The sequence below is a fragment of the Chelonoidis abingdonii genome, chromosome 2 (assembly GCF_003597395.2).
Source record: "Chelonoidis abingdonii isolate Lonesome George chromosome 2, CheloAbing_2.0, whole genome shotgun sequence".
Taxonomy (NCBI): domain Eukaryota; kingdom Metazoa; phylum Chordata; order Testudines; family Testudinidae; genus Chelonoidis; species Chelonoidis abingdonii.
Genome location: NC_133770.1, coordinates 122,195,991 through 122,218,862, shown reverse-complemented (window position 1 = coordinate 122,218,862; position 22,872 = coordinate 122,195,991). Strand labels below are relative to the sequence as shown.

Below are 22,872 nucleotides of genomic sequence, written 5' to 3'. Positions count from 1 at the left end.
CATTCACTCCAGATCCCCTGGATTCCATGCAAGAACCACCAAGGCAGAGCAAGTGCCATCAGGACCCTCTCATTCCCGATATCTTCCTCCTTTCCCCAGCCTGAGGCCGTGCGGCTCTCTTCTTCGGGGCTGCCGCCGATTCAGATTTAAGCGCCACCAGGACCTCTCCGTAGGTGCTCTTACATCAACTCCCGGTAGAGAGTGCCGGAGGTGGACGATTCCCCGGTAGTCAGCTCGCTGGCCGCTGATCCCGACGCGCATGGCCTGCCATTCTCCGGACCATCACAGGTAACTACACAGTTACCCTCTGGCAGTCCCGGCCTCCATTCCGCGATGGCAAGGGTGAGATCTGAGAGGAGATACATGGTGCCCTCCGGGGTCACACACACTTGTATGTCCCCTCCCCCTCCTCTTTGTTGTTCAATCAAGTAACGAGAGGAGCGCCATGGTCACAGGTATGCCTGCCCCCGACATCCAAGGAGGCTAGAGCGGATGGACTTGCTGAGGCTAAGGTGTTACTCGGCAGGTGCCCTACAGCTCACGAGTGCGGCCAACCAGCAGGCTTGTTGAAGCCCAATTATTACAACACCTGGGCGGAGGTGCCGCTTTACTGAGTGCTGCCCCTGACTACGCGCCAGGAGTTTGCAGTTTGTTAGAGGCAGGCAGAAGGTTGGCAGGACCTTCTCCTCAAGCTTCCCTTTGACGCGAGCCGATATCGGCTGCAGGACTGTCGCCTCAGGCATCACAATGAGGCAAATCTCTGGCTCCAGGTCCTCCACCTGCCACGGAGCTCAGTACACCATCAGGACCTATACCTTTGGAGGCCAGGTTTTGCTCCGGACAAAATTACCCTCGGCTTGCAAAGCTAAAAGACAAAGGAGTCATCATGAGTCGTCGGGACTGCACACCCTGTGACCCACGTAGGCCCTTTAGAGCCCCACCCCGCCGCCCGTACTTCCGCCGCGAAACTGCAGGGATTCAACAGGAGGCGTGGACGGGTGGGCGGAGGCCCAGTCTGCCCCACGCCTGGCAGTCTCAAGGACCTCTAAGGCACCACCAGGGCCTAAGGGCAGCTTTTGAAGGTACGCCCGGGGACAGGGCATACAAACTCACACGGATCTTTTTTCCCCCTTTTCTCAACCGCTCTCTTCTCCGGCGTGGTCCAATTACTTCTGGCCTGTGGGGTGTACGCTTACGGTTGAAGGATTTCCACTCCAGTTTGCTCATCCCTTGCCTTTCACCCCCGTCCCCGCCCCTCTTCAGACCCCTCATCACGAGCAAATTCTCTGGCACGAGGTGCAGTTCTCTCCTCGGCCGAGGAGCCATAGAGGGAGTTCCGTACCCCGAGGAAGGGTTTTGCTCCGCTATTTCCTCATTCCCAAATCCAAGGGAGGCCTTCGACCGATTCTGGACTGCGGGGTACTCAACAGTGGTGCTTCAAGTTTGAAATTCGCACTGGTCTCCTGGGAACTATTATCCCCTCTTTGGATTCCTGGAGACTGGTCCCGCCCCTCGACATGAAGGACGCGTCTTCCAAGAGCGATTTTCCCCGCACAGGATTACCTTCGCTTACAGTCAAGCCAGCCCCTCTTCAATCGCTGTCCTCCCCTTTGGCCTGTCTGCTGCCCGGCAGGGGTTCTTTTACAAAGTTGATGGCAGTCGTCGCCGCCACCCTTCGCAGCTGCAGATACATGTCTTCCCGTATCTTTGGCGCGACTGAGTCATCAAGGCGCCTCACAAGCCAATCCCGTCAGGCACGTCTCCGTGATCACGGACCTTTTTGCCTGATTTGGGCTCTCTCAACGTGGCAGAAGTCCACGCTGGTTCCAAACAGAGGCTAGGACTATCATAGGGTGGACCCTGGCCTCCTCCCGTTCGCCAGGCACTTGCCCTTAGACGCTTCAAGCAATCACATCATTACTACGGGACCTGCAGCCGCTCATCTCACCTCAGGCTCGAACTGCTTCCCCCTGCTGGGCTCTGGCGCATTCACACAACCCGTCCCAAGTACGCAGGACTCGCGCGGCCCTTTCAGACGTGGCTCCACTCGTTTTTCTGCGAGCAGGGACCCCATGGACGTCCTTGTCCACGACTCCCTCTCGGCGACCCCTCACTCGTGCTCGGATGCGTGGCTGACCGTCCTGGTTTGTGTGGGGAATGCCGTTTCATCCACAGCCAGCCCTTCACCTAACCTTGACTGCGGACGCGTCAATCCCTCAGCTGGGGGGCCCTCTAGGTCACTTGGATTGGACGCTCGGTCGTTGGTTCAGCCCAAGAGCTCAAAACCCTCACATAAATGTCGGAGTGAGAAGCCGTTCGGGTCTAGCGCTTTCGATCTCTGATTCCAACAGCATCTTCTGATGGTCGTTGTGTTTCGGTGTTTACGGACAAACCACGGGCCATGGTACTACATCAACAGGCAGGAGAGGGACCCGATCGTCTTCCACCTGTGTCAGTCGAGGCCAATTCACCTGTTGAACATCTGCATCGCCCACCGGTGGACCTAGTGCATCCTTCCTCCCGGGAGTCCGGAACACCCTGGCACGTCGGACTGAGCGGTCCTTCCTCTGCCCGAGTGGGTCAATTCGCCGGGATCATTTATTCATTTCCAGAGGTGGGGTTTTCCCTCGTAGACCTGTTGCCTTCACACTCGAACCAGGAAGCTGCACGGAGTTGTGCTCATCAGGCTCATCCCGGGATCGATAAACGGAACGTTCTTCTCCCTGGAACCACCGCTCTGTATCGCCTTCCCTCCGTCTTTCCTTTGGTGCACGCGTCCTGCTCAAGCTCCGCAGAGACAAAGCGCATCTAATTCTTGATCGCCCTGCGTTGGCCCAGGCAACCCTGGTACACCTCCTGGATCTGTCATGGCCACTCGGTCCCCTCCCCTGTGTTCACCGGACCTACCAGGAGCACGGGAGGCTTCGTTATCGGACCTGCGATCCCTCCACCTCACGCGCGTGGTCCTGCATGGCTGATGCTGAGGAATTAGCGTGTTCCAATCAGTGCCGTGCATTCTCACTTTAGTAAGCAGGGAAGCCTCCACCTGTCGGACGATATGTAGCCAACATGGACGCGCTTCGCGGCTGTGGCATCGCACGATGCTTTCTCCATTAGAGGCTAATCCCACAACCTAGGAACGTACCTTTTTTTCTTTTCTGGGCGGGCCAAACCTTTTAAGGGCAGGGCAGGACCTGGCGACTTCTCTCTTAAGGTGCACCTGGGTGGCATATATCCCCTTCCATCGGAAGTAGAGGAGTGGGCATTCGATATTTTCCACAACATATCTCCTTGCTTCATTAGGGCCTTGGAGCCGTACCTATCCCCCTCTCGTCCCCTGCCGCCTCCTTGGGGGGGGGGAACAAACCTGAAACTTGGCCTAACAGGCTTATGTTCCGCCCTTTGACCGCTTCGTGCACTGCTCGCTCTCTACCTATCGTGGAAGCCGGTCCTTCTTGTTGGGCGTTCTTGCTCATGATCAGAGCTCATGTAGACTTCTCCGGCCTCACTGTAGACCCTCCGTATACTGTCTTCCATAAAGACAAAGTACAACTGCGGACCTTCATCCGGCATTCCTCCCTAAGGTGGTGTCTGCCTTCCAATACTACAGGACATCTTTTCTCCGGTTTTCTTCCGAAGCCCCATGCTTTCTCGGCGGGAACAGCAGCTACACACCTTGGATGTGCGGCAGAGCACTAGCTTTCTATGTGGAAAGGAACCAAGCCCTTCCGGAGTCCCGCAAGCATCTTTGTGGCGCCGTTGCGGAGCGGATGGAAAGATTCTGCCAGCTCTCCTCCCAGAGGATTTCCTCCTGGGTCACGGCCTGTATTCGCATACGTGCTACGCGCTAGCTCATGTTCCCCTCGGATGCCTTACGGCGCAACTCTACCAGGGGCTCAAGTCTTCCTCAGCGGCCTTCCTGGCGCATGTGCCCCCAAGAGATTTGCCCGTGCTGCGACTGGTCATCGCGTCCACACTTTCGCCTCGCACTATGCGTTGGTTACAACAGTCTCGAGACGACGCAGCCGTTGGAGGGCGGCGGTACTCCAGGCTTGCCACGTCTCACTCCGGATTCCCTCCGCCTAGGTAAGGCTTGGGAATCACCTAACTGGAATGGATATGAGCAATCACTGTCGAAGAAGAAAAGACGGTTACTTCACCTAAGTTTGTAACTGTTGTCTTCGAGATGTGTTGCTCATATCCATTCCACACCCACCTCCTTCCCACTGTCGGAGTAAGCCGGCAAGAAGGAACTGAAGGGTGGCCGGGTTGGCTGGGGTATTTTATGCGGCGCCGTGGTGGTGCCACCTGGCCAGGGGGCGCCCTGGAAGCCGACCCCGCCGAGTGTTGCTAGGGCTAGGTATAAAAGTTTCTCCGACGGCTTGTGCAACGCTAGGCGCACACTACCAAACTAACTGTGGAATGGATATGAGCAACACATCTCGAAGAACAACAGTTACAAAGGTGAGTAACCGTCTTTTCCCATAAGGACTGATATGGCAAGGCCTCTGGAGGGAAATCCTTCAAGCCCCGCAAAGCATCATGGGCTGGAGAAAAGGAGCAGCCTACAACTCTGGACTCAACTAGCACAACTCTGGCTGTGTTGTCACACCTCTCAGCATCGATCCTGGCCTTGGTAGTTGAGAGTAGGAAGAACCAGGGCATCTTACACATTTGTACAACCTCTAGAGGTCTACTCCTCACCGTCACGGAAAAGAGTCCTCGCTGTCATTGAGTAGAGAACTGTCCTCCCTGTAGTCTGCCATTGTCTTCACCAGGAGACATAAGGGCTCCCACTGTAGGAAGGGCTTCTGATTTTTGGTTTTAACTAATGAACACACAATAAAACACCCCCGGGCGGGGGAGTGAGGGGGGGAAGGAAACTGGTGTTTATCCAAGAAATCTTTCCCTCCCTGACACCCTCTCTCCTTGCCCATCTAGTCTCAATTTTCTCTGCTTCTTCTGGCTCCCAGTTCCAGTCTCTTTGCCTAACCAGGACTGGCTCTGAGGCCCCCTTATCTCCCAGGCTCCTTGTCCCTGTCTGTTCTCGGTATAGCTCTTATCTCCTCTGCATGCAATTCAGGCAGCTTCCCTCTCCAAGCTACTTGGGTATCAGCAAAGGGTACCTTGAAACTAAAAGAGAGACTGGCTTCCTGTGTACAGTTCTGGTGCCTGGATCAGGACCCAGCATGAGTTAGAACAGTCCAGTGCTGTAATTGCACAGAAATCCTGCTTGGGCCCCTGAAGCCCTGGGATGGAGTATGATTAGGACAGGCAGAGTTTTGGGGGAATTAAGCTACGAAGATTCTAGCATCTCTGTACTGAGCATGTGTGAACTGCAGTTTTCTCAAAGGCTTATAACTTGGCCAAATTTGGGTGGATTTTCATGTTTGCAGGAAGTCTCATCTCTGACAAAGAGGCCACCTCATGCCAAGTTTCAAGTTTTTGCTTCAAATCTTGGGGGGGTGCTAGCACTTCTCAAAGAAAAGGTCACCAGAAGTTAACATGGGCAAAACACCATATATTCCCCCAATCTCATTCTTGAAAATGGCTGAACCATTTTATTTTGGCTGAGGCAGACGCAGCCTGGAAAATTTCAACCCAAATAATTAGTTTGACAAAGTTACAAGCAGCTGAAAACAAAGTCTAATAATAGGAAGTGTTGGGCAACCTTAATAGATGGTGCTATTAGCTCTGCATTATGTCTTACCTATTAAAAAAAATATAACACATGAGAGACTTCAGAGCAAGTTTTAAGTTAGGTCTCTTTCTCTGTATGTTTATTTTTGTATTATAATTCCCATGTTTAAGATCCTTATCCATTCTAAATATATGCTGACACTGCTATTTAATGGACTCCATAGTTGTGTAAAAAGAGATATGTTAAAGTTACTGAATATAATGAAAAATATAACTTGGTCTTGCAAAACCGTGACTTTTTAATTTAAAAAAAAATAGTTTTACTTTAAATCTATAACATTAAATGTAAAATAAGGTTCCAGGTAAAATATAATTGGTCTAAGTTACTGTGTCTGGTGGCTGCTATTTTTTCCCCGTAAGTGTTGTATCAAAAGTTATGAAAATTTACAGCTCAGTAACACAATCTATAAGACCACCTTTGATGATAGTCATAGAGGAGGAAAGTTTTCTGTTATCCATTTAAAAACAACAAACGAAACACCCAAATAGGCAAATAAAATTACGTGAAGCTGGTATATGTTTTACTTTAACCATTGGGGGACAGGTGTGCTAAAAATGACGCATACTGATTTGATTTTTAAATTGATTATATTAATGTCTAATTTCCAAAAATGTATTTTTAATTATAGTGTTTTATAATAGCCCTCCCATTGTTTTTGTTTTTAAATAGATCTTCCTTTGCTGGATGGAAATGCCAAGTGCAGGACAGTTCAGTGAACGATGTGGACTACTTCAGCTTCTTGTTTTCGACACTTACGGGTAATCCATTTGAATTTTATAAATTGAAATTAAGAACATGAAATTGATTGTGATAAAGTGATATTGGATCTCATTTAGTATAATGACTGTATAAAGTAGATTAATGATAAATATTAAATATGGGTTAAATACTTTTACACGATGGAAAAGAGGTCAGAAATTCTAGCATTGTGATATGCTTTGGTTATGGGTGAGAGAGCACTTTCATTCTTATTTCTTATTTTTAATGGCTTATTCTTTCACCTTCAGTTAACATGTGGACTCAATATTTTTCATATTTTGTTTCAGTATATAGATATGTACTGAATCTTGGCAGGGGGTTAGACTAGATGACACTTGTGGTCCCTTCTCACCCTATGGTTCTATGTTTTCTTTTTGAAAACTTGAAGAAAATCTATTCAGCAATGTTTGAATTATTTGAGCAAGAAAAAAAAATTATTCTTGCTTTAAGTGAATTGCATAGCTGCTTTATTTTGATTGATGATAGAATTATGAGCACCAATCTGATTGTGATGGTGCCCCGAACAATATTAAAAACATAACATCCAAATATAAAGTCAAACACAATAGAGTGGACTCCCAGTGCTCTTTAGACAAACAGAATTATTACCAACCACTGAACACTGATGCAAATAAAAGTCAAGTGCCAAGACTTTCCCAAACAAAGAGGATAAAAGATGTGCTCTCCTATGTGTCTGGATGATTAAATCTGGCAGACCAAGGTGGGGAGTGAGGTTTTATGCATGAGTAGCAAAGAAGCAGTTTGGATTTCAGATTTCATATTTAACATGTATGTAGTCCTCAATCAGAGGGAGAAATTATTAGTGTGAAACTAGTGTACTGTGTATCCTTAGTGCCACAATTGATATTTTACACATGTGAAACTGGATATTGCAGTTTTCCCTTTGTGAAGTTGCTTATGCAGATTCCAGCTTCTTTTGTTCTCCACTTTTGGAGCTGAGCATTATGCTGCATGGATCCCAGAACTGTGAAAAGCTGTTAGCCTAGGATGGGCTCTGTGCCTTGTTGCATGCACTTGAACAGCTCTTATAAAAAATAGGCACAGTAGCACCTCCTACTTGAATGCCTTTTTTTTTTCCCCTGGTGGTGATCTTATGGAATCTCTGGTCATGACTCTAGAGTTAATGATGAACTGAATTTTACACTTAAAGCAGGGTTTCAACTTCTTTGCTTTATATGAAGAATACAACATAGCTTTGATAAAATTACTGTATTTACTCTATTTGAGTTACAGAACAAGTTTTCTGAAAATTTGAGTTAAAATTTATTTTAAAATGTGTTCTCTAAGAAACTTGGCATTTTTCAAAGCTTTTTAAATCTGGAATAATCTTAATGGAAAATGAGCTTTATATTTCTCCTCCTTCTATTCCTGCCCCGGTCATATTCTTGCACATCTCTATGCTTTCCCAAGGCTCCCCACAGTGCTGCTTCCTGGTGTTGGGAGCTGAGGGGGGACGGTGAGGGGTAGAGTGAGGTTATGGGGAGAAGCAGAGGGAAACAGATATGTGTGGCTTTGGGAGGGATGAAGGATTGTATTGAGGAGAAATGAGTGCTATCCAAAGAGAGGGGCCTAAGAATTGGGGAGATAGAAAGGTGCCCAGTCTCTGAGGGCTGATGTCTTCAATTTACGGCCCCAGTTGCCTGAGTGCACAATGGAACTGAGGCAGTAGTGCTGTTGTGGGTAGCCTTTCACTCACTGATGCCTTGACACAAAGGGACTGGGCTCCCCATTCCAGACCTCAAGACCTTTGCACAGTCCTGGTTTCACCAACACAGGATCCCCCTACATATGAATCCCTTCTCGCATTCTTGACCCAATGTACATTCCTGGCCTCGCTCAACATTGCCCTTGAATCCCCCATTTTTCACTACTTGCCCATAATGGTCCCTTTGTAGACTCCTCTTCCCTCTGTTCTCCCCAGACTCTCTGCACAGCCTCCTCTCACTCAGTGCATGCCCCCGGCTGTCCAGTTTACCTCCAGACTTTTATAGGTAACTAAATTTAATATACATATGTTTACTTTTAACTCTGACAGTCACATTCCACAATTTAATATCTATACATTTACTTGTTTGCCCATATATATATTTTTTAAATAGTTAAAAAAGAAAAACGCTCAATCCTGTATCCCAGATAACCAGCTGCTGTGACACTGTTCATCTTAGCTCTCTGGCACCAGAAAGCAACAACAGTGCAAACCATGGGAGAGGAAAGAGTGATTCTTCATCAAGTGCCTGGACATGGCCATTCCACTGTAGGTGTGTGCGGGCCCGGAGCACAGTCACCAGAAATTTTTCCCTCAGTGGTACCCATTGGGTTGGCTCTGGTGCTGTGTGCTCACAGCGCTGGTATAAAGAGCCTGGCTGACCCTGCGCCCCTTCAGTTCCTCCTTACTGCCAGTGATGTTCGTTGGAACTGCTCTGCATGCTATGGCAAGCTGTTCTTAGAGCTCTTCATTTTTATTTGTTTCTTCATATTGTGTATAGTTAGAGTGTGAACAGTTGCTTAGTTATATAGTTTAGTTGGCACTTCTCCATCAGTTAGTGGAGTTTCACCCGAAGGCATTTGCTGAGGCCAGAGACCTGCTGTCACTTTCAGTATCACTGGCAGTACAAGAATTGGCAGCATTGGTGCCAGTGGGCAGGAGGGAACATGTAGTCCCCATCTGTCCTCTGGTTCCAGATCCTGCGGTACCTCTAGAGGGAAACTGTCGTGGCTGGCCCCGACGCAAGCCTCCCAGCCTCAGCACCAATTCCTGGCACCAGTAGGAGCCACACTATCATGATTCCTGGAGGAAAACTTGTTAGCTGATTTGGGGGTTGGGTCAACTCCTCCCATCCAAGGAGTTGCCCTTGTTATCCCTCCAGCCATCCAAGCCCCATCATGGACCCCAGCATAGGTGTGCCCACCGCATCTTTGATCTAGTGGTCACTGTTCACCCTTTCGGAACCCTTTGGAGTTTGCCCCGATGTCAGGGCCTCATTCTAGAAGCTCTGACTCAGAGGCTTCCAAGAGAAGAGTGCCTCCGTCTCATTGGGCAGTGCCCGATCTGGACTTTGGCATTGAACTTCAGGATGTGGATCTGTGGGATCCCGACAGTGCAGAAAGAGAGGAGGAGGTCCCCTGCGTGTGCAGGCTGCCTCACCCTCCTCCCTGGATGAGGCAGTGTCGGGGTGGATGTGTCGCCTCCTCAAGATGATTATAAGACCCACTGGGAGCTATTGAAGAGGTTGGCCTCAGACAGGCTTGCAAGCAGAGATAATGAAAGAATCCTCCCACAGCCTGCTTGACATCCTGGTTGCTGTGGGCATGTCGATAGTGGTTCTACCTCCCAATGAAGCCATTATGGACCCAGTGAAAGCCCTGTTGCAAACCCCTGCCTCCCTTCCCCTCACATCGAAAAAAGTTATGAGTTCCTATATTCTCATCTCTCCCTCCTGCCCCCTGGGGACCTTGGTGGTCTCAGCGGTCAGTGAATGGGAGAGACGGGGCCTACAAGGGGCAACTCCTAAAGCAAATGACTCCAAAAAACTGGACCTTTTCAATAGGAAGGTTTATTCTACTGGGGGACTACAGCTTAGGATCGCCAGCCAGCAGGCACTGCTGGACAGGTACAACTTCAGTGTGTGGGACTCCATGTTGAAGTTCAAAGACTCGCTTCCCCAAGAGTCCAGGCAGGAGTTCTCCTCACTGGTGGAGAAGGGGAGGGTGGTAGCTTGGGGCTCCTTGCAGGCATTCCTTGATGTGGTGGACTTGGTGGCCAGGTCCATGGCCTCTGCAGTGGCCATGCGTAAGAGCTTGTGGCTACAGTCCTCCAGTCTCCTGAGGTCTAGCAATCCCTGCAGGACCTCAAGGGTGGTCTCGGACCTATTCTAGGCCTGTGCTGACTCAATGGCTATGTCAAGAAACTGAAGTTCTGCATGATCTCCCTGGCTTCCATTATTTCCTCCCTGGATCCCAGGGACTGGTACTCTGCTCTCGATTTAAGAGATACCTATTTTCTCATTTTGATCTTCCAAGGCCACAGAAGGTTCCTCAAGTTTTTTGTGAACCAGGCCCACTACCAATTCCTAGTTCTCCTGTTTGGCCTCTCAGGGGCCCCGTGGGTGTTTACAAAGTGCATGGCAGTAGTGGTGACTTTCCTGAGAAGACGGGTGTAAGTCTACCTGTATCTGGATGACTGGCTAATCAGAAGCCAGTCCAAGACTCAGGTAGAGTCCAGAATCCACCTCATACAGTCGACTTGACAGGCCCCGGGCCTGCTGATAAACCAGCAGGAGTCTAATCTCCCTCTGGTGCAGAGTATAGAGTTTATCAGAGCTGTGCTTGACTCTACCCAGGCCAAGGCCTTTCTCCCAGAAGGCCGTTTCACACAATCATGTCACTAATGGCACACATCAAGGACCACCCCATTACGTTTTTGTCTGAGATTTTAGGTCACAGGGCCTTATTCATGTACATGGTGCCCATGCAAGACTATGCCTCAGGCTCCATCAGGCTTGACTGGCCTTGGTCTATTCACTGAACCGCCACCATCTAGACTCTGTGCTCACAGTGCCTTCCCTAGTGCTAGCCTCCCTCAGTTGGTGCCTGGACCCTCTGGTGGGTTGCTCAGGTGTTCCCTTTGCCTGGCCCCAACCTTTGATTTCTGTGATCTCAGACATGTCAGAGCTGGGTTTGGGAGCTCACCCAGGGCCCCTCAGACCCAAAGCCTGTGGTCCCCAGAAGACACATCAATGTCAGAGAGCCCAAGGCAGTTTGTCTGACCTGTCAGGTGTTTCTGCCTCACATTATGGGCAGGAGTGTGCTAGTGTTCATGGGCAACGCTGCAGCCATGTTCTGCCTCAACAGACAGGGAGGGGCTTGCTGTCCCCCCCTCCCCATGTCAGGAAGCAATTCACTTGTGAGAGTTTTTCCCATAACCCAGTCAGTCCACCTTGAGGCTTCTCACCTTCCAAGAGTGCAAAATGAAGTGGCAGATTGCCTCACAGGTGTTTCTCCCGTCACTACAGTGGTCCCCTTGCCCGGATATTGTCAGGGATGTTTTCCAGCAGTAGGCGACTCCCCAAATAGACGTTGTTTGTGACCAGACACAACAGAAAGTGTCACCAGTTTTGCTCCCTATGAGGTCACAGCCCTGGGCTCGCTCACGGATGCCTTTTTGCACCTGTTCTACACTTGCCCTCTATCCTGCTCATGCACAAAGTTCTGGTGAAAATCAAGCAGGACAGGGCACAGGTCATTCTCATGCTCCCTCTCCTCCCAGACCTGATCTCCCAGAATCACAGTCGGCTGCTCCACACTAACCTCAGCATCACCATCCACTTTGATGGCCTGGAAGCTCTGTGGATAAATAGTGTTGAGTTGGTCTACTCAGACAGTTCTGCTGGGTCCTATTAGGTAGCAGGAAGCCCTTTACCAGGGCTATGTACCTCTCCATTTGGGCATCCCAGTGTGGAGTCTCACTCCCACAGTCATCGCTGCAGGCCGTTCTTGAAAAGGGCAACATTGAGGTCCTCAAAGCTGTCTAGAGTGGCTATGTGGGAAGCAGCCCATCAGGGCCCAGCAGGTCAGTATAAGAAGAGCTGCAGGGTCAGACCAAGTTCAGTTCCTTGCCAGAGCTGGAGGAGCATGGATGGTGTGTGGCTGGCTGACTGGAGCTGCAGGACCTCGGAGTAGTCCAAGGTAGTGTGGCCAGAAGCCATGGAGAGCAAGGAGGAGCCCTGAGCTTGGTTGCAGGGACTCCATCAAGACAAGGCCTTGAGGTAAGGGTGAAGATGGCAAAGGGAAGTGGCCCAGGGAACTAGAGCAGTCGAGCAACTTATATAAAGGGACACAGCAACAGCTGCTATCTACAGGGTCCCTGTGCTGGGACCCGGATTAGTGGGTGGGCCCAGGTCCCTCCAGCCCTCATTAGTCACTGGGAGAAGTAGCATGGGCATTGAGGCACCCCAGAAGGGGGAACTAAACTCTTTTTTAGTGGCCAATCTGAAGAGCTGGGGCCAGAAGGGCCCCGAGAGGGCAAAGACTGCTTTCAGGGAAGGAGTCCTGGGGCTTTGCTCTGTTCTGGAGTGGGGACAAACTGAGAGAGTCGTTACAGAGGGCACTGAACTGGAAAATCTCTCCAGATAAGAGAGGCCTGGCGAGGCAAACGCTGACTAAAAGGGGCAGAGATTATTAAAGCTCTCCAGGTAGATAGGCCTGGGAGAGAAGACCTTGAGCAACCAGGGTGGAAAGTGAACAGCTCTCCCTGTAGAAAGGCCTGAGGGAGAAGACCCTGATCTGGAGTGAGGGATCGCCAAATCTCTCCAGGCAGAGCCAGGGCAAGCACTACTAAAAAGCTCCCTGGATAAGAGGCCCCTATTGGACTTGTACCACAAAAGGGATTTGCTTTTCTTTTCTTTTCTCTCTCTCTCTCTCTCTCACTTACTCACACTCACTCACTCTCTGAATGACTTGTCCAGAGGGCTGAGTCAGCAAAGACCCAACACAAATAGGTAGAGAGAGCATGCAGGCACACGCACTCAGCCAGGGGGGTGCTCCTGAGACATGAGTGCAACTCTGTACAGGAACCTAAAGCTGGTCTTGTCAAAATGGAGAGCCCCCATACCCATGTTTGAGCCACTGACAATGTGCCCCTTGTCATATCTTTCCTGGAAGGTGGCCTTTCTGATGGCTATTATTTTAGCCATGAGGGTCTTGTAGGTCCGTACTTTTACGTCGGACCCCTCCATACACAATCTTCTTTGAGGATAAACTGCAGCTTCACTCTCACTCTGCTTTCCTCCCAAAGGCGGTTTCATAGTAATCCCTCAATCTTTCTGCCAGTTTTCTACCTAAAAACACACGTGAGCACCAAGTCCAGACTCTGGATGTCAGATGTGCCCTAGCGTTCTACATCGAGAGGATCAAACCGCTCCGTAGAGCCATCCAACTCTTCATAGCGATTGCTGAAAGAACTCGGCTCAGAGACTTTCATCATGGATTACATCATGCATTCGCACATGTTATGAGCAGCAGGTGTTCCACTATCAGCTATTCTGACTCCACGCTCCAGGAGAGCACAAGCATCAGCATTGCTGGCTCATGTCCCTATTCAGGACATTTGCAGAGTGGCAACTTGTTCATCAGTGCATACATTTTCTACTCATTATGCCATTACTGAACAGGCTAGGGATGTTGCCAGTTTTGGTCGAGAACTCTGGTTCCACCATGCTATGCTACTGCTTGGGAGTCACCTAAAGCAGAATAGGCATGTGCAAGCACTTGAAGAAAAAAATGATTACTAATCTTTCCATAACGGTTGTTCTTTGAGATGTGTTGGATATGTCGGTTCCACAACCTGCCCTTCTTACCCCTCTTTTGGAGTTGGCCAGAAGGAAGGAACTGAAGGTCTGCGGGGTCAGCCAGGGCCTTTATACTGGTGCTGTGAGCAAATGGCACCAGAGCTGACCGGACAGGTACCACCCCAAGGGAAAAATTTCAGGTGACTGTGCTTTGGGCGTGTGCACATCTCCAGTGAAAGGTAAGGTTATGGAAAGGCTGGTAACCATTTTTTATGTGTGCTGAGGGGATGGGGATAAATCACTTGCAAATTAATTTTCAGATTTACAAATATACTCCAGATACTCTGATGAAGCAAACTAGTTTTAAAGCCCAGCTTACCTGGCTAGTGTACAGCCTGTACATACCAGTGAATCTGAACCTAAAAGTTAGTTAAATTTTATAAAATTGATTTGAGGTTGATAGTACAGATCTTCAAATCATTAGATATATTACATGGTAGTATTTCCTTTAGGATTCTTATTTAACATAGTATGAATTTTTTGACAATTTAAAGATGAACTACATTAGGATGGAATTTATATTAAATAATTTAGGGGTAGCAATGTTTATAACTACAGCAATGTTTTAATTGTAGTGACACCATGAGATGGGCAATATGGATATGGGGGGGAATTATTATCTTTAAAAATCAGTTTCTTCTGGGACCACAAAAACTTTAATGCTTGAAATTGTTTGGGTGATAGCATGACATCACAACTGAGCAGTGGTAAGATTGTTTGGTTGCCTCAGTTGTATGTTTACATACTTAAATGAGTTTGAATTTTCTTAAGCCTAATTTTAAACTCTGAATTGCCTGTGTATGTGTTGCTTGTTTTTTGCAATAATTACATCATCAACACAGTACTTTTATCATTCATTATTTGTATGTACCCACAACTTTAATTCAATTTTAATGTAGATTTTTGTCTAGGAATTTATGTAGTCCTGTAAATGTACTAGGCTCTTTACAATTGGTAAAACACACAGTAGAAACAAAGAGTGAAATGGAATTCCTTCTCTGATGTGAATTCACAAATATATCTAGTACTGGTGATGGACAAGCAGCTGTATATGGAAATAAGGGCTGATAGACAACACTGAACAATGGGATTTCAGACTGAGGTGAAGGGAGGACAAAGATTAAAATATTATAATTTTAAACATTTTATATATGGGTCATGTTACAGAGTATGATGAGCATCTAATGGAATCTCCGTTGCACTCATCCTTGCTCATTTTTTTTTCATTTTTCAGGACTGATATTTTGGTTTCCACACAAACTTATTTGCTGGCTTTTCTTTCCTTTCTCTGCATAAATAGTTGAAGCAATTTGTTTTACACAGATACAGAAATTGCCTCTAAAATTTAAAGTAGGGATTTGAGATATTTAGTTTTGCAGTCTCCAAACCTGATATAAGAGGGACATTGTTTCTATGACTGGAAATTTTGTTCAGGCACAAAATAGTATACTATTCATATTTTGTAAAGCTGTACATTGTGAAAAATAGAGGTGTCAGTCAGACTTTTTTTTTTTTTTTTTACCGAATTACACTCAAAGTTTTGAATGGATGTTTCTTAGCTGTTCCCCTTAACCTACATTTTTAAATCACTTTTTTGTGTTTGGACATTTTCCTTTGTGAACTCAGAACTCATATTTTGATATATTACTTTCAAAATATCAAGTGAGACCTACTGGAATTGTGAAACAACAAATGTTCTATGGGCACAAATAAAGGAGCTTTTTTCAATGGTGCTAATAAAGTAGAACAGCGCTTGACTTGCTTTGTGATCCTAACTATTTCATTCCTCCACTGTCTCTAGGATTCTCTAAAGAGGAGTTGACTAGCCTTCAGAGCATTAAAGGAAAACCTCACATTAGTCAGACACAGCTTTCACCTGTCCATCTCTACCTGACTGATCTGGACCAATTTTTACACCACTGGGCTGTGACAGAGGTAATACATCAACACTAATTCTAAGTGACAGCCAACAAACTCAGAACTCTCTGTCCCTTTTCCTTATTCCTTGATGTCTAAAGCCTTTCAGGAGTTTTAAAAAAAAAGCTCAGAATATTATTGCTGTTAAACTGCAAGACCCTTCTGTAGCTCTCAGGCAGTATTTTGGTAAAGCTACTTAAAAAGGTAAGCATGCAGTAATAAAGTTTTGTAAAATATTACTTTTTGGAAGAGGGAGTACAGCTTTGGTGGAAAATTCTTAAACACAATCATTTGTGTTTAAGAATTTTCCAAGTGTTGCTTGTCAAAAGAAGAAATTATTGTAGAGCTCTAATTTTGAAAGAGATTTTTTGGGAGCACATTTCACTGTTAATTAAATAGCCCCCATATTAAAGTTGAGTAATATTAAGCTGACATTGAGAGTACTTCAGAATAATTTCTTCTGCTTATTCACTCAGTTTACTGGAATTAGTAGCCTTCCTGTGGCACTGTGAATTCAGTGCCTGTCTATAGGACCATGCAAATTTGGAACTTGGCTTTATTGCTGGTCCTAGAAGTATCTGAGGTCACCAAATTTTATTTTAAGCTAGTTGAACTGTGAATTGTGTGTTGTGATTTAGCTGTCTTTTATTACATGACCACCACATAGCATAACTTACTTGTATGATAAAATATAACTGAAGTTGTGTGATGAAATGCGAACAGAGACTGAAAGTATTTAACAAACCTTAGTGACATGGACACTGCAGTTTTGATCCACCCACACTGAACAATGAGGTTGGAGTGCTATGACAAGAGAAATGCTTCTTGGACAGCTGCTGTAATTAGGAATTTAGAATTGTTTATGTAGTCTTTCAAGTAATCTTTTTTTTTTTAAGAAAGCAGACATATTTTAGACTGTTCTGTTTGCTGTAATCAGACCAACAGTGTAATTAAACCTACAGTGTAATCCATAGTCTTACTGGTGACAGTATTTACCTTGGTAGAACACTGATAGTCTAGATCTGTCTGTATACGTGTATTTATATAGAAGTCTGTTTAAGTGTGCATATTATTTACACATACAAAAAATTTACTGGACTAGAAATAATAGTGTTACTATCTTAAGTTTTCATACTTTTTTTTATTCTAGTTTTCCTTTTCTGGATGCTGACCTCTCCCCTGGTCAGAGATATGTTTGGATTGCGCCTCTCCTTCAGTATATACTGGAGTTAGCTGAAACTTGTCCACAAGGAATCTGGCGCATTGACTACACCCCAGACATAATCTGTTCCCTGGGTGCTCTCTCTCCAGTCAGCTGAACAGCGCAGCAGCTCAGCTCTTCAGCTGTAATTTTTAATTTTCTTGTCTTTTTCTGGGCAGTAGTGAGCAGTTTTCCTCCACTGAAAAATTTAAGGAAAAAACCTGACACACAGCTCAGGAGGCTTGTTCCTGGAGTTGGATGCTTTCCTGAATGGATTTTAGGGGTGATGTTAAAAAATGCCTAAAAGAGTGCTTAAAAGACATACCTCAGTGAAAGTCAGTGGGGCTCGTGCTTCTAACTTTCTTAGGCACTTTTTGAGAACTCCATCCTACTTGCCAACATCCTTTTGCTTTCCCTCCACAAGCCTGGCGTAGCTGTCAAAGAAAGTGCTCCATCTTCCAGGATGCTATCTCAGAAGACCCAGAAAAGGAATGCTGTCACAGTTGCTCCAGACCATGAACCCTTGCTCAGCAAGGTTGAGGTGCTTTCTTTGATTGTCGATAGCTTGTTGTGGCCTTTGTATCTTTCATGTTGGTCAAGACAACTCAGCTAGGGCAGTTCAGTGTTCCTCAAGGTCTGGGACCCAGCAAGCTGAGCTATCATATTTGAGTGAAGTCTGAAATTCATCCAGATTCCTGGGTTTTAGACACCTCTTGATGGACAGCTCCAAGTTCTTTCTCAGGTTCTCAAATGGATATGGTCCCTTAGCAAGAAGTTGAGTATCTTCTCTGACTTATTCTTCTCACAAAGAATATTTGAGCTCAGGAGTGCCTATAATGAGGTTAGCCAGGGCTCGTCTCTCTCTGGGGTGGCAGGGACCCCCCTCTCTCACTAAGTTTGGGAGGAGGTCTAGCAGAAAATTAGTCCGGCTGCAGGAGTCTTCCTCCACGGCCTTTGTGAGGGCAGAAACAACACAGTTAGTCGTCAGCCCAGGCCCTGGGTCAGGTCAGGTCAATGGTGAGTCAGGTGCTCGGGCCCTCAGACACCTGACTTAGTGTCCGGAGGGACTCGTCTCTCTCTGGGGCGGTGGGACCCACACCTCCTCACTATAGTGCCCCTCTGCATTTCCTCTCTAATTGCATGTCAGACAGAGACTTGAGGTCCCCTACAAGGGCTAAATCCTGTAAACAAGCACTGTCTAGGAAGTATAAATTATTCCCAGACAGGTACAAAAATCCCCAAATACCATAAAAACCAAAGTAGAGTGAAAAGACATTCCAGAGTCTCATCTTTTTCTGTCATCTTCCCCAAGGAAGGGGAACTGTATATTTCGGGTTATAACTCTTAGCTGGAGAAATAAGAGGTTTTTCCTTACAGACATGCTTGAGAGCTTGGGGAGAAAGGTAGTGGTCACCATTGGGGTCCAGCCAGTTACAAAGGAGAAGCAGGCTAAAGACAAGGGAAAATACCTTCCCTCCAAAACCAGAGCTGAATTTTCACTCCTCCATCAAGGGAGAATAAGAGAACCCTGATAAGGGAAAATGTTTGAACTGGAAAGCCATGAAATATTTTATATGGTCTTGGATCTTAAATATTCCCTCTTTATGTTCCCCAAGCTTAGTACAATAGTTTTGGTGTGGTTTTTACTGTGGTATTGGACTTTTCCCCAAAGACCCTGCAGATAGAAAATTTGAGGTACCCTCAAATGGTCATTCAAAACTTTATCTTCAGTCATCATAGCTCACTAGCAATCATGTTTTACTAGGACCATGATGTCTTGATTCAGTGACCTGTAAAGCCGCAGCTGACAGAACCATGGTGAGCTGAAGTCAAAGCAAAAGAAAATCTCTCTGGTTAATGAGTCTGTAGTGGATGGATTCATGCCATCTATGTGTTTGGCAGAAAATTCAGCGGCAGGAGACGAAGTATAGCAGACAGCAGATAATTAATCTAAACAAATCCTCTGTGTCTCAGATTCATTGGGGAAATCTTGCTGGGAAGAAGATTACTAAAGTGGTGGCTGAGATGGATAAGAAGAGAGGATTCACTTTCTACTACAGCAAAGCCTATGATAATACCACAGAGGTACCAGAGAAGAACTTCTCTTGCTCCAGGGGTAAAGTCTCAGCCTGGAGCATCAGAAGGAAGTAGACCAGTTATTACAGGGAAGTAGACATTCTGTATTGCAGACGGCTGTCAGCTTTTCTGTGTACTTACTCCCCTACTTCCACTACTTCCAAAGATGAAAAAGGAGGAAGTGACTTATTTTATCCTATGGCTGAAATTACCAAAGATATTCTTGGTAGGTACCTACTGGAACTGTCACAGAGGTCTCTGCTCCATCTTTCCAGCAGGCAGGATTTCCTATCACTGGGTCCCCTCCTGGTACAGAATTATGTGAGTCAGAGTATTGAACCACAAGCCCTAACTAAGATGGTAAATCACCATGAAGATATCAGAGTTCCTCACAACAGCATGTAGATGTGAACCAGCAGTTTGACCTTTCTTGCTTACTTGGGATTTCACAATTCTTCCATTGGATGGCCTCTGATCTGGCTGTAGTAACATTGTCAAGAAGTCTCTGAAATACATCTACTATTGGCACAAGTCTTCTTATTCCATCCACAGGGACAAGATCATTCTGTGTGCTCCAGTACCATTCATTACCAAGGTATACTCTTCCTGTAAATAAATCACAGGAGATCATGCTATGTTGAGCTATATACAACTGAAAACATGTTCATCAAATTCATCATCACTGTCATCTCCATACAAGGCAGGCTGCTGACTGAATATTTGCAGCACGGTGAGCATCTTGTCTTTGCACATGAACATTTGTTTAACTAGATTGATTTGGGAGCACATGGTATTTCACGCATAACTGGTGTGATCAGTCCATCCTCCAAGACCCATCCATGCTTGATAGGGGAAGGCGTAGTTTTGGATGTGCTTGATCATCCCCATTCCATTGCTTGATAATTTGTTTTCCCAAAACCAGGCAGACTGACGGAAAAACTGCTACCGATGCAGGCTGCATTTGTCTGCTATCAAGAACACAGACATCAGTGTAGCTCTGCAAATGTCATAATGTTCTTCAAATGGTAAACTGAGCTTGTCAATGCCTCCAGTGCATTTATAACTTCCTTTAGTGACTGTGTTAGCCATTCTGAGCACCTTCAGAGCGAGGAGACGGTCTTTGGAGGCTGAATCAAATACCTTCCAGTAAGATAATTTGGTCTTTCTAGCCAACCTTCTGGTAGTGTCACATCCTGAAAAGGCATGTAAACCTGGCAGTGTGGTGGCTTTTAATGGTTTGAGTGATAGGAACACATCCTGAGGGATGTTCAATGGTTGTTCCCCAGGAGCAAGCACAAAAACAGAACCTTGCGGTTGCATCTCACAGAGAGCACTAGAACATCTGTGTCTTGTACAAAAAGTTTTAGTTTAGTAGCACCTTTCTCTATGGCATTGATGGCATGCAAGATAATTTGTGTCAGACTCATCATAGGAACTATGAAGAAATTCCACTGAACAGAGTGAGGTGGCATTCATTACATCATGGGACAACTAAATTCTTTGAGCAATCCTTTGCATGCTGGAATATTTTTGCTGTAGGGCATACAGTCAACTTGTCCTTCATGCAAATATGAGACACTAGCTTCTTCATTGGGACACTGGGGATGTATGTGCAGTCTGTGGTTATTAATTGGACAAGTGCAATACCATGGAATCTCTTCTTTCTGGTAATATTTTCAATTGATTCATCTGTGTATGTATCAGACACAAGGCGGACTTGGTCATAGGTCTGGTATTTTCTCTGTAGCCTCCTAATGTAATACAACCGAACCTTGGCAGGTGTTAATAGTTTCTGGTTTTCTGAGAACTTGTACCTCAATTTTACTATCTGTGATTGCTATGCTAAAAGGCCTTTGCTGGTCATATCATCATAGGTTCTTCTTTGAGTGGTTGCTCATGTTCATTCCAAGCAGGTGTGTGCGCGCGCCACGTGCACGCCAGCCAGAAGATTTTCCCCTAGCAGCGTTCGTAGGGTCGGCCCTGGCACCCCCTGGAGTGGCGCCACTACGGCACCCTATAAAGGGGCCCACCAACCCTCCATCCTCTCAATTCCTTCTTACCGCTGGTGACGGCTAGCTGGAACTTCTCTTGCGCATAGCAAGTTAGCAGTGTCCTATCCTCGTGTATAAGCCGTGTATATAGTTTACTTAGGTCATTTGTACATAATTTTTGGTAGTTGGGGGGTCCCCCCCACGTTTTCATCGCCTGCTGGGGCATGCCCGGGTCCCCCGAGTTTAAACTCTGCAAGGACTGCGGGAAATTCATGCCCAAGAGTGACCCGCACTCCACTTGTTTGAGGTGCCTCGGAGAGGGCCACCAAAGGGAGCCGGTGTTCTATCTGCAGGGGCTTCCGTCCGAGAACTCTCAAAGATAGAGCTCAAAGATTTAGTGTCCTCCTGATGGAGGCTGCCCTGCGGCCACCCTCAGACCCGGCACTGGCATCAAGACTTAGGGCCCAGCCCAAGTCATCTAAAACCTGGTACCGAACGGAGTCGGATCATAGGAAGTCGGCCTCAGTGCGGCACTGCTCACCGTCTCCGGTGCCCGCTAAGAAGAGGAAGCCAGTGAGGGAATGGTCACTCCACCAGGACCCCCAGAGGCCGATGTCGTCCGCGGGTACAAGCAGACAGGCTGGGCTACAGCCCTCAGCTGCTCCGTCGACTCCCGCACTGCAGAGAGGGTGGTCAGGTCTGTATCGGCCTAGACCCCAGACCTTAGCGGAGACTTGCACCTCCCCTCGACACCGGAGGCATTCGAGTTGGCCTCAGACTTGATGGGACTCCTGGCGCCGGCCTCCTCGCACCGTAGTTGGGAGTTGCCTATCACGGCCCATCCCCCAGTACAATCAAGGGGCAAGCCGGCCATGCTGTCGCCTCCCTCCCCGCCCCACGCTGCTAGGGTGGCACCGGACCAGATAGGAGGCTCCCTGCCACCTCAGCATCGCTCTCCAGCAGCACGGGGTGCTGCTCCCCCCAGTCCTCTTACTCAGAGACTTCAGTCTCAGAGGCAGACTCCTACCGCTCCAGCTGGTCGCGGAGCAGGAGATCAGTTTCGGGAGTGAGCCACCAGCATTACCCACAGTGGCATCAGCAATGGCATCCGCCCTCACAGTGGCCGTTTTGGATCCCCTGGACCTACCACCAGTCGGTAGGCCAGGCATTTGGTCCTCGATCAAGGTCGACCTCGGTCTCTTCGGCGTCAATGGCCCTGGCGCAGTTGCCTCCTCCACCGACACCGTCACTGGGCAGGGGTGTGCCATATCCAAGTTCAGAACCCCCTAGCCAGGCAGCGGCACCGGCAACAACTACAGTTCAGGCTCAACAGGTACCGCCTGATACACCAAGTCGCTCACTGGTGACTCTGGTACCGGTCACGGTGCCGCATTCAGAATCGGAACCAGCCCTGCAACCACAGTACCGTGTGCTGCAGGATCCCGAAGGGCTACATGCACCTGAGGATGGGCCAATCCAAGTAATTTCCTCGTCTTCCTCCCCAGACGAAGCGGTCTCGGGCACTGCCGTGGCACTGACCCTGGAGGACATTCGGATCCTCCAACAACTGCTCCGGCGAGCAGCTCAGAGCCTCGTAATCCAGGCTGAGGAAATCGAAGTGGACGCGGATCCGGTAGTAGACATCCTGGCTCCCTCAGAGCCATCCAGGGTGGCTCTTCCATTGATCAAGACCATAGTGGATACGTCCCGCACCTTATGGCAAACGCCAGCCTTGCTGGTCCCTACTGTCAAGAGAATGGAATGGCGTTATTTCGTCCCCTCTAAGGGCACGAACACTTGTACACTCACCTCCACCTCCCAGACTCCCTGGTGGTGGACACAGCCAACCAACGGGAGCGT

General features: G+C 47.5%; 1 protein-coding gene across 8 annotated transcripts in view; it reads left to right on the top strand.

The window, feature by feature from the left end:
- TEX10 (testis expressed 10) overlaps nucleotides 1–22,872 on the top strand; it is a 221,172-nt gene that overhangs the window by 68,584 nt on the left and 129,716 nt on the right. For all 8 annotated transcript variants that reach the window (XM_075062649.1, XM_075062644.1, XM_075062643.1 and 5 more), the window contains 2 exons: nucleotides 6,371–6,459; nucleotides 15,629–15,762. In XM_075062649.1, the coding sequence (XP_074918750.1) occupies nucleotides 6,371–6,459; nucleotides 15,629–15,762 (223 nt within the window). The remainder of the gene's footprint in view (nucleotides 1–6,370; nucleotides 6,460–15,628; nucleotides 15,763–22,872) is intronic.